Here is a 12,207-nt window from a genome sequence, read left to right on the forward strand (position 1 = left end):
AACGTGCCTGAACACTTCTAATGTGTCACTGAACACCTCCAGGATACACCTGTGAACACTTCCATAAGCCCTGGAGGGTAATGGAGCAGAGATTTTTCTTCCCCCAGATCAAGAGCATTGAATAAAACCCAAAACTTAAAGAACTGCAGACGCTGGAAATCAGAAACAGAAATTGCTGGAAAAGCTCAGCAGGTCTGGCAGCATCTGTGGAGAGAAATCAGAGTTAATATTTTGGGTTGGGTGACCCTTCACTAGGCCCAAAATATGACCTCTGATTTCCCTCCACAGATGCTGCCAGACCTGCTGAGCTTTTCCAGAAACTCCTATTTTTGTTCAGGAGTGTTGAAGTCAGGGCTTCTCAAAAGTGAGGATCGGGTGCACAAAGCGGGGTTGAGAGCTGAAATTTTGGGGTTATGGTCTCCAAGGTTGGAATGGTTGCCACAGAGCTGAGTCCCTCTTCCCCCACTCCACTCTCATGATTCTTGCCTCTCTCATGGTCCGCCCACTATCAGTTCTCACTGAGTGGATTACGAAGATTTTTAATTCTCAAACTGGGGGAAGCACAGTCTGAGCACAGAAGGGACCTGGCACCATTGCCAGCTTGATTAGACTGTGCAGACTTCCTTGACACTGGCCTCCATCTATGCCAGCATCTCATTGGGAGCCTAATTCTCTGAAGGGAGGGTGGATGGGCACATAAAACACCAACAAAAAAACAAATTTCAAATGACGCTGATTAAACTTTGAAAATAAAAATGAGAAAGTCTGACTTGTTTCTGTAGTCATTCCGTATATATGATGGGGATTCACATTTGGAAGTTACAAACCATCCTGATTTAACCACAGCATACTGCACATGCTCAGCTCCTGCATTACTACCTGCTGTTAAATTTGCATGCTGAAATAATAGACTATTACATTACACACTAGAACACACTCAGGCATGAAACAAATCTTTCATATTAAATATGCTCAAGAAACAAGGTTATCATTTCACAAAATGATGCAGAATAGAAACCACAAAAAAAAAGCGTATGTTGACTGATTTGTGTCAAAACTAGTTGATTTGAAATCATGTTCAGGTCGTGTCATGTCACACTTTGCTCTCGGGGAGGTTGAATTAACAAAATACTTCTCATTTTTGTTTGTTTTCCCCTGAAGCAACAAATGACACTGCATAGCAATAATGAACCCAGTTGCGTTAAGCATCGAAATGGACCACAACATGCTGAAAATCCATAACACAATTCATTCATTGCTGCTCAACTGAACATGTAGACGTCACACACTATTACCCACAACACTTGGTACATAGAATAAGTCATTCTTGAATAGGTAATGTGCTGAGTGTGTTCTGGTAATATTCTATTATTTACATTTTAGCATCTCCAAGCTAATAGCTCAATATCTGTACAATGAGCATGCGAGGGCATCGCTTTGATAGTTGACATCAAGAGTGGAAAGTTTCTGTTGCAGCATGCCTGATTTCTCTATGCATTATACCGATCGGATAGTCTACACTATGAAATGGATGCCTTTAAACTATATCATTTCTCTGCATGCCAATTGCTCATCCTGCCACTAATGCCAAGCGTGGATGAGCTGTGCAAGGCTTGACTTTGAGCCTTGGATGCCCAGATGCTTAGGCAGGCAGGCAGACCAACACCACCTACTTGTTACATGGACAGGCACAAAGACCACAGAATTTTCCTAGATCTGTCAAATTCTTTTCTGCTTCTTTCATGTCCTTATTGATTTGGTCCATTCCTTCCTCGATGCGTTCCAGTTGTTCTGATTAAACACAAGATTTTTTTTTGTTTTTAAATCCCCACACAATGAAGCAGATGAGAAAGAAAGGACAAAAAGAAAAGAAAGACAATTCAAAAAAGAAACACTTCAGACATTCACTTTGACAGCTGGACACCACACATCAGAGCCAGCACCCAGTACCTACTTGTTACAAGGACATATGAAAAGGCCACAGCATTTCCCTAAATCTTTTAAAGTTTTCTCAGCTTCCTTCATGTCTTGGTTGATATGGTTCATGCCATCTTCCACACGATCAAGTTGTTCTGGTCAGGATAAAGGGATTATAGCAGTGGAATGAATTTTGGTTTGCATTGACTATGAATAATGACCATGTTGACTAAATTATGAAGCCAGAGAAAAGTTCACTAGCTTGATGCATTTTTACTGCATATTGAATGCTGGACCAAATTATTTCTTGTTGATAGACCTAGAAAGGAAAATAATTATCTCATTGTTTCAAGTCACAATGGTATTGGCCCATTTGATGATCATATTCTGCAGCCTAAACAAAATGCAGAAGAAAAATAGAAACAAGACCTTCAAAGAGAAACTCATTACTCTTTGATTATGAATTAATAGTTTCCCTCCACATAGTCCCTCCTCCTGTCAAGCTAAGCTCTTGCCTCCGAGTCAGATGTTTCTTGGGTATAATTATCACTCCAGAGACTGGGGCTGACGGAGCACTGAGGGTGTGCTGTGCTGTCAGAAATGCCATGTTGTGGATGGGATGCTAACCTGATGCTGTGTTTGGTCTTTTGAGCAGATGTAAAAGACGATGTTTGTTTGAAGAAGGGAACAGGGAGAAGTTTATCCCTAGTTTGTGGGCCAATATTTCTCTTGAAAACCAACACAATCTGATTATCAGATTACTCACGGGACCATACTGTGTGCAAATTAATTGCGGTGATCTCTACATTATAACAGTGATTATAGTTTAAACTTTTGAATAAACTAATGAGGAAAAGTTGAGTAGATGAGACCAATACTTATTAGGACATAGAATAATGTTAGGTGATCTTATTGAAACATATCAGGTCCTGAAAGGGCTTGACAGGGTAGATGCTGAATGTTTCACCTTGTGAGGAAATCTAGAACATGGAGATATAGTTTATGCATCCGATGTCTTCCATCTAAAATGGAGATGAAGAGGAATTACTTCTCTCAAAGAGTTGTCAGTGTTTGGCATTCTCTTGCACAGAGATTAATGGAGGAAAGTCATTCAGGGCTGAGGTAGGCACATTTTGGATTGACAATGGAATCAAGTAGTATGGGGATAGGCAAGAACGCGGAATTATGGTTACAATCAGATTAGCCAAACAATTAGACTTTTGAATGATGAGACAGGCTTAACGGATCAAATGTCCCCCTCCTGCTCCTAATTAGTGTAATCATGCAATCTTATTGGTTATAAAGCACTGAGGGACACATCCTGAGATTACTTATATAAATCTAGGTTTTCTCTCAAAAATAAATGCTATGAAATTAAGTTTAATTGTGTAGCAGACACTCTGCTAATACCCATCGGGAAACGTTTTCTGTTAACATCTAAAACACAGAGTCAGTTACACAAAAGAAAACTGTGCTGTAATGACAAAGAACCCTTTTTAATTTTACAGTAACAAAACCACATTCTACAAAGTTAACTAGTTCAGGGAAATATGCTGGAGTCCCCAAGATCTCTCATAGGTGTCTTGCAGTTGAAATTTATGATAGCAAGTGATAGAAACATCACACAAATTCCAAGACAAGACCAACCATCTCAATGATTCAAAGGAAAAATGTACTCTTTCGCTGATATTTTTCATCACAGCTGTCTAAAAGGTATTTCACATTAATGTTAATGTGAAAAGTGAACCGAAAATAGAAAAGCAAATAGGCAAACAGCACTGTAGTCACCTGCAATCTTAGACCATTCTAATTGAGGAACCAAAGCCCAAATTCACCCACTGCAGGTAGAGTTGAGAAGGATTTTCAAAAGTGCCTCTTTCTGACAGCTTTAAGCATTAGCAGTTCATTGAAGCACAAGGGAGTACAGTTGAAGTCACCATAGTCCTAATTAGGGAGAGATGTTTGTTGGTGGTTTAACATGAGGGGTATTGTACTTGGGCAAGAACAGAGTTTGAGTAGGAAAGTCCTTCGTGGTAACCTCAGCTAGTGTAGGAATTGAACACATGCTGTGGTAGCACTCTGTGTGGCAAACCATCCATCCAGCCCACTGAGCTAACCAACCCTCCGCAAGAATGCCTGATAGCCCATTGGCTATGATGATTGAGTTTGTCTTGGCTCAGCTCAAAGAATTGCAGCTGCCGAGGCAATCATTTATTTAATTTAATGTATTTAAAAGTCGTAACAGCCTGTGCGAGTAATGTGTAGAATAAGAAGATTAAATCCACTAATCCTGAGTACTTTAAATCCAGCAGCATTCAAATGAGAAAGGGTAGGATAGTGGCTGAACGGGAACAGGATTAAATCTTCCAGCAGAAGCTCTCCTCAAAATCTATTATTCTTGTAGAATTCACCTAAAGAACACTATACTATGTATAGTATCCAAACAGAATTCAAATGGAATGCATACTTACCTCATTTTATTAGATTATTTTCCAAAAACCATAAATTGAGTTTTCAGTAAATACAAATGCGTACTACCTCTACCAGAATCAAAAGTCCATCAAAAGGTTTTTGAACAAGCTCCATTTTTATCACCCAATGCACAACAGTAGTGCCAGCTGCACCCGAACATGTGGAGTCAATTATTTTTATCCCACGCTAGGGGAGTTGTGCCTCTCAAGCTATATATAATGAACTATCTCTCTGTGCTGGAGAGAGATGCCTATGAGCCAAGTGAACTATGGTGAATTTTGTTGCTTAATAAATTTTTGCAGTCATTATAAAACAAAATTGCAGGATTTCACTGCACAAAATTACTTATTTATCTCAACAAAAGTTAAGTCTGTCTTTGTGACTAAGGCATGGAATTTTATGTAATCAGGGTTTAAAGTCCTTTAATTGAGTTTCCGTTACTTGGGTGGCAATTAATTTTGCAGATAATATTATTCCCGCTGAAAACGCAAAACTTTTAAATCACAATGCTTTAAGTGTACTCACAAAATCATCACAAACAGCAACTGGGGTTTTTCTTTGTTTATGACCCATCCCAACACCACCCACTTTTTTGTCATTTAATCTCTTTGGTCTACGACATTACCACATTTGTTCTCTTTTGCCCTTTCTCCCTTCCCCTTTATTTCCCTGCCTCTTCAATCCCTTAAATGAATACCCAATGCCCACACAGATTGTTGCTCCTCAAAGGTTATATATTTAGGAGAGCAAAGCTAAGACCACAATTGGATTAGATGAGAAGGAATTTCTTCTCTCAGAAGGTTGAGAGTCTTCGGAACTCTTTGCCACAGAGAGCTGTGAGGGGAGAGTCTTGTGCGTATTTAAGGCTGAGATAGATAGATTCCTGATCAGTCGGGGAATCAAGGGTTATAGGGAAAGGGCAGGAAAGTGGATGTGAGGAATGTCAGATCAGCCATGATCCTATTGTATGGCGCAGCAGGCTCAAGGGGCTGAATGGCCTACTCCTGGTCGCATTTTTTATGGTTTAAAGTTTGTTGAATGGCAAAGCAGGCTCAGGGTTCAAATAGCCTACTCCTACTCCTATGTCTTACATTTCAAGCAATAACTGTATTTCTTCCCTTTCAGTTTCTGCCTGATCTACTGAGGGTTCCAGCAATTCCTGATTCTATTTTGCTATTGATTTTGTTAAAAATGAACCCTTTAGACATTTTATGACACATGTCAAGAGCAGATGGCAGTTGAGCCCAAGCCTCCTAGTTCAGAGGTAGGGACACTACCAATGTGCCACTGGTGCCCTTTTTCCTTTTATACATAGTATTCCCAGGCAGTTTGCCATTCAAGTGCCAACCAGAACAAAGTCTGCTTTGCTTCCGAAATCAGATGAGATGTGTTTTCAGACTAGTACAGCCATAGGCAGTAGTATGTTTGTATCCTTACTACACTTCAAGATTAATTTTATTGGCTGTGAATCACTGCGTGATGTCTTGAGGACAAGAAAAATGATCGATAAATATTCAATTCCTTTCTTTCCTGCTCTCACTCTGTCTGTCTCTCTGTCAATTGGATTATTTTCTACTAAAATTCAAATTGGAAAATGGGAAATAAGTATTCTACCAGTTTGGAAAACTGGGTAAAGTGTAACCCAAATGTAATATCCAATTAATTTGTTGAAAAAAAAGTAACTCTACATACAGCATTGTAAAGAACACTTAATGTACGTTTTGAGATTTTTGCATCTCCTTTGAGTTAGGTTCATGTCAAATACAGTTTCATGAAAATGGTCAACAGCTGTAGATCAGTAACTGCCTTAAATTATTCCTAGCTTGCACACAGCATGACAATCGAGATGGTACATATTGCCCTACTGCAACAGGCTTGCTCATTGGGTGTCAATGACACCACATAGCTTATTTGCATTACTGAGTGATGAGGTGTTATAGCTTCATAGGCGCACTTGACATTTGGTGTCATTGTTGTGGGTGCCGGGCTAGATTTTTGCTTTTATAATTGGCACTCTTTCCACTTGAATTTTGGTGGAGTCCCACTCCCTCACCCTCAGCAACCACACGACATCCACTGGGAGACCACATGCCATGGCAGTCACTTATCGGTTTGTTTATGCCCCAGCCCCATGGCGGGAGAAGAAAGCGTAAGACATGAAGGGGAGCAAAAGAAAGAGAGAGAGAGAGAGAAAGAGAGAGAGAGAGATGGTCTTCCATGATTTCCCAGCAAACAAATTCAAAAGAGGAAGTGCTGGAGATCAGTGGCATTTTGTATTCCCTGGCCACTGAGATGGGAGGCCTGTCACCTACCATTGAAATATCAGCAACCCATTTGTCATGCACCTTTCAGCCAGCATTGTCTGATTTTGACAGGGAGTGAAAATATGTTTATCCTCAAGGTAATAATTTGCTACATGTTTTGCATTTTATTCCCTTTATTCATAGATGGGATGAGGACATCGCCGGCCAGGCAGCATTTATTGCCCATCCCTAATTGCCCAGAGGGCAGTTAAGAGTCAACCACATTGCTGTGGGTCTGGAGTCACATGTAGGCCAGACCAGGTAAGGATGGCAGTTTCCTTCCCTAAAAGGACATTAATGAACCAGATGGGTTTTTCCCGACAATCGACAATGGATTCATGGTCATCATTAGATTCTTAATTCCAGATATTTATTGAATTCAAGTTCCACCATCTGCCGTGGTGGGGTTTGAATCTGGGTCCCCAGAACATTATGTGGGTCTCTGGATTAACAGTCCAGCAATAATACCACTAGGTCATTGCCTCCCCTTTACCTTTAAGAGACTTTATCTTTGAGGACTTCAGCTGCTGAAGGTGTAGGTAGTACACACTGAAGCCAGTTGCTCTGCTATAATGTTTATTTTATAACTTATAAGGGCCCAGACAGACAGCCATTACTCCAGCGTAGACAGAAGTAATGCATGGGGGCCCTGCTCAATCCCCATTGTAGCATACACCAAAGAAGTTGCCTGGGAAATTTCTGCTGGAAATTTCTCCTATGCCTGGAACCCTCTGAAAGTCTCCATTTAAATTGGAGACTTTGAATGGTTCAAACTAAAGTAAGTAAAATAGTTACTGAGGAAAAGTTAGACTATTAAATACGTAGCTTACCCCCAAATAACTAATAAACTGACCCCAAGATAACTCAAACTTGCTCAATCTACACCTCTCTCAGACTACTTACAGACCCGAGACCACTTACACACAACCCCAGACGAGAAGAGGCACCACAGGTTTCGTGGAGGGAAAGCACCATTTTGAAAAAGGCTATGAAACTCCAGAAATGACGATTAAAGCCTAAAATTTTGGATGTAAGTTTACATCTTTCTTATGCCAATTTTGTGAGCTAGGAACAATGTGTAATCATGAAAGACATGGGTTTTCAGTTCGGAGCTCAGGGAAGAATGCAGAAGGAAGTTTTGTTGAAAGAGGGTAGGCTGTATGTGTTGTGGAAGATGCAAGCAAGTGATTGCAGATGGCATCATCCATGATCATTAGATGAAAAGTCATGAGAAGTGGGTAGGTTGAGCTGGTGGCAATGAACATGGGAAAGGAATTTCTTTTCCATATATTTTCATGGTATGTGGCATTTTTGTGCATCCTTAATTACTCTTGAGAGGGTGTTAGTGAGCTGGCTTCCTGAGCTGCTGTAACCCATGGGGCTTCAGGTATACCCCCAGTGCCGTTTGGGAGGGAATTTGATTGAGAGAAGCTTTGTAGTCAGAATGGAGCATGGTTGAGGGGAATTTGTGGGGATTTTAGTCCCGTGAATTGCTGCCTTTGCCCTTCTAGACAGTCAATGTCCTGAGTTTGAAAGATGCTGCAGAAGGAACCTTGGTAATGTGTTGCATTGCATCTTGCATAATGCACACACCTCAGTCATCTGTGGATTGAAGGAAGAGGGAGTAAATTCTCAAAGTGGTGGATGGGATGCAGATGAGGTAAGCTGCCTTGCCCTGGATGGTGTTGAGCCTGGTGAGTGCTGTTGCAGATGCATGCACAGGAGCAAGTTTATATGAAGTAAACAATGCAGTCAAGGCAGAAGAAGTTAACTTTGTAGAGAGAGCAGGTAGAATTGAGACGGACATCATGGCCCCTAGCTATAAGCAGCAAAGACAATTTGATTTCCCAATTTAAAGTGCAATCAGGATCTCATGGATAGTTTAAATTTATGATTTTTTTATTTGACCACCTTTCACTTTTTCCCTACCTCTGCCAATAATGTCCCCACACCTCCCACACCAATGTGGAAAGATGCAAGTTAAAATCCAAAGTGGCACAAATGGGTCAGGATCTGAGCAGGTAATTGCTTTTATAGACCCCCAAATTTTCGCTAAAGTTGACATGAGCCCTTTATTCTCAGGTTGATGACCCTTCCTTCTACACCCCTCTGCTGTGTCCCGCTTCTATCTACAAAAGAGAATTCTGGAAATCTCAAATAATTCGGAAAATACTGGAAGTGGTCAGCAGATCAGATGGGATTTATTCTGATGAAATCTCACAGACCTGAAACATTAGCCCTCTTCACACTTTCCACAGATACTGCCTTATCTACTGACTGTTTCCAGCATTGCCTGCTTTTATTTCTGCTTCTCTCTCTCCCGTCCCACCTTTACGTGATTTTGAACACTCCTGTGCTGCCTGGTTCGTGATCCGCACTGTGTTAATCATAATCCAATTCGAGTCTTTTTCTGATATATTGTAGTTCCTCATGTTTTGAACCTGAAGGATATACTCTCTCAAATCTCAATAGCTTTCACATAGTCTGGATTTCAATAGTTTGTGGCATTTCCGGAGAATGGGCTGACTGATCGAAAGTGTTGGCTTCTACTTCTTATGTCTTTTTGGCAGTGGATTCTTAAGGTTCCTTTAGAAATGTCCTGAAAAATCTGACACTCATCCATTATCCTACGTATTCTGAGAGTTAGGAGTTGAACTTCTGCCAGTGTTAAAATCACATATTCTGCAGGTTGTCTGCCAAAGATATTTCAGAACTCTCTTGGCGTCAATAAAGTTGGTAACGTAGCCTAACAATCGTGTTGCACAGAATACTTGGTTGCATTATCCATAGACAGCGCCTGATTTTAGCTCAAATAAAATACAGAGTTAAAATCTGGCCCTCTTTTGCACAAGTTAGAATTGAAAGGAGTATATTTTCTGGTATATTTCTTTTCCTGATGGAACCATTTGGGATATCTTGGGTAGATTCACTGTCACCTATCATACTTGATGGAATTAGTCTGGACAACAGGGGAAGGATGCCCACTTGAAATCTTAAGCAAAAGCAGGATCGGTCTTAGTATGTTTATTACATATTATTTAAAACCTAGTTACTTTATTTCTAAGACACATCATGGTCTCTTCTGTGACATCAAACTCAACTTAAGTTCACATTACAACTTTAGCTACATGCTATTAACACTAAGAACAACCATTTGAGCACATTCTGGTGAATAAATGGAGAGCTGCTTAGCTCCTCCCAGGAACACTCATTAATATTCTGATGGAGGGAAATTATTGCATAGAACCCCTACAATGTGGAAGCAGGCCATTTGGCCCAACAAGACCACACCAATTCTCCAAAGAGCATCCCATCCAGACTCATCCCCCTCCCCCATCCCTGCATTTCCTATAGCTAACCTACACATCCCTGGACCCTACAGGCAATTTAGCAAGGCCAATCCACCTAACCTGCACATCTTTGGACTGTGGAAGGAAACCCACACATACACAGGGAGAATATGCAAACTCCACACAAACAGTTGCCCAAGGCTGGATTTGAACCTGGGTCCTTGGTGCTCTGTAGCAGCAGTGCTCGACACTGAGCCATGGTGCCACCTCTAAAATCATCTTGTAATGTCAATTAATCCTTTCAGGCACTAACTCTGTGATCATGCACAACGGACAATTACATTTACACCATTTTACGCCCCTCTTTTTTTAAACTGCTCTATCTCACAAACATCTGTAGCACTCTCTCAAGTAGTTCGACACAAAGAGAAAATAAATGTTTTACAGATTTCAAAAGAATTTAAAACATAACATTTCAAAACACCCATTTCAAGATTTAACAACACACATTGAACTGGTTAAAAACATACCTCCTTGTTCATCCAACATGACCAAAGTTCTGATGCCAGCATCCTTGCTCTGTTTTTTTTAAATAATTGGAAGAAGGTGGAGGAAGAGGGTAGAAAGAGAAAAATCAGCAAGTTAACAAAAAGGTTTCAGAATGCTGAAGGTTCAGGAGAAATAAAGGTTAAAACCAGAGTCTGATGCAAGCACTGAAATTAATGATGTTATTTGGCTTTTAATCTCACTGCTTTGTTAGTTAACGACAGGAAATTGTCTTGTTGAGGCTGAAAGAGATTTGCAGAGAAGTTGCTCTGGTTATGACTTTATAATTGTTTTATCAAACTTACATAGTATGAAGAAATGACTAAGCAACAATTTCTGATCATATCCATTATAAATACTTGTGAATCCATCTTACGGATAACAAGATGGCTTTGATTTTGAAAGATAAGCCAAAGAAAAGCTAAGCAATTGATACTTGTGGAGTGCAGCACTGATGCATATTTATAATATTACATTGGTTATGTACCAGGGCTATAACACTGCAACATGGTCCACTTCGTATAACTGAGAGATATCTTGTACCCCAAATATTTCATTTTGCAAATATAGCCATAAGTCTCTCATTAAAAGACAGCCGTTTGCAAAAATTAAAGCAACCAAACAATTAAATGGTTGATTTTACACAACAGTGCTTTATACTGATATTTTGGAGCCTGAGGACCATACAAACATGCACATAGTATTGGCCCTATCTCTGGTGGGATGAAATCTGTGTTCTAGGTACCAGCTATGATCATCTGGTCATATTAAGTAGATACAGGAGTAGGCCATTGGAAAGTGTCTCATGATCTCCATCTTAAATAAGAGATACTTTTACATTCCGTCCCCACAAAAAGAAACATCCTCTCAGCATCCACCCTGTCAAGCCCCCCCACCCCCACTCCCCAGGGTCATAGTCATAGAGGTTTACAGCACGGAAACAGACCCTTCAGCCCAACTTGTCCATGCTGCCCAGTTTTCGAAATTCAACTAGTCTCATTTGCCTGCAATCAGTCCATATTCATCCATCTCTATCCCATCCACATACCTGTCCAAATGTTTCTGAAATGAAATATATGTTTCAATAAGGTCACATCTCAACCTTCTAAACCTGCTTAATATTTCTTCATGAGACATTCCCTTCATCTAGAGTATACGCCTAGTGAAATTGCACTGAACTGCTCTAAAGTACGTATGTACCCTTTTAAGTAAGAAGGCTAAACCTGTACACTGCGCTCAGGCTGTCTCTCATTAATTTCTTGCACAGTTGCAGCAAGACTTCCCAATTTTTAAACATCATATCCCTTGCAATCAAGGCTAATGTTCCATTTTGTGTTCTAATTACTTGCTGGAACTGCGTGCTGACACTCAGATCTCGCTATACTGCAGCATTCTACAGCCTTCCTTCATTTAAACAATATTCTGCTTCTCTATTCTTCTGGCCAAGCTGTTTTCACCCATTATACTCCATCTACTCCTTTTGCCTACTCACTTAAACTATCCATACCCCTTGAGAGAATCTTCGTATCCTCCAGAAAACTTGCTTTCCTACTTATTTCTGCATCATGTGCAAATTTGGCTATAATATCGTTTGTCTCTTTGTCCAAAACGTTAATTAAAGATGTAAACAGTTGGTTCCCCAGCACTGATCTTGGCAGCTCTCCACTAGTTAGTTTGCA

General features: G+C 40.3%; 1 protein-coding gene across 2 annotated transcripts in view; it reads right to left on the reverse strand.

The window, feature by feature from the left end:
- snap25a (synaptosome associated protein 25a) overlaps positions 1-12,207 on the reverse strand; it is a 124,266-nt gene that overhangs the window by 15,290 nt on the left and 96,769 nt on the right. Inside the window, exons 4-5 of one of the 2 annotated variants that reach the window (XM_020514768.2) lie at positions 10,513-10,561; positions 1,674-1,791 (exon numbers count right to left, since the gene is read on the reverse strand). In XM_020514768.2, the coding sequence (XP_020370357.1) occupies positions 1,674-1,791; positions 10,513-10,561 (167 nt within the window). Of the gene's footprint in view, positions 1-1,673; positions 1,792-1,954; positions 2,073-10,512; positions 10,562-12,207 lie in introns of both variants that reach the window. The other variant, XM_020514769.2, reaches the window with a different exon arrangement.

The sequence above is a fragment of the Rhincodon typus genome, chromosome 9, assembly GCF_021869965.1.
Source record: "Rhincodon typus isolate 14 chromosome 9, sRhiTyp1.1, whole genome shotgun sequence".
Lineage (NCBI taxonomy): Eukaryota > Metazoa > Chordata > Chondrichthyes > Orectolobiformes > Rhincodontidae > Rhincodon > Rhincodon typus.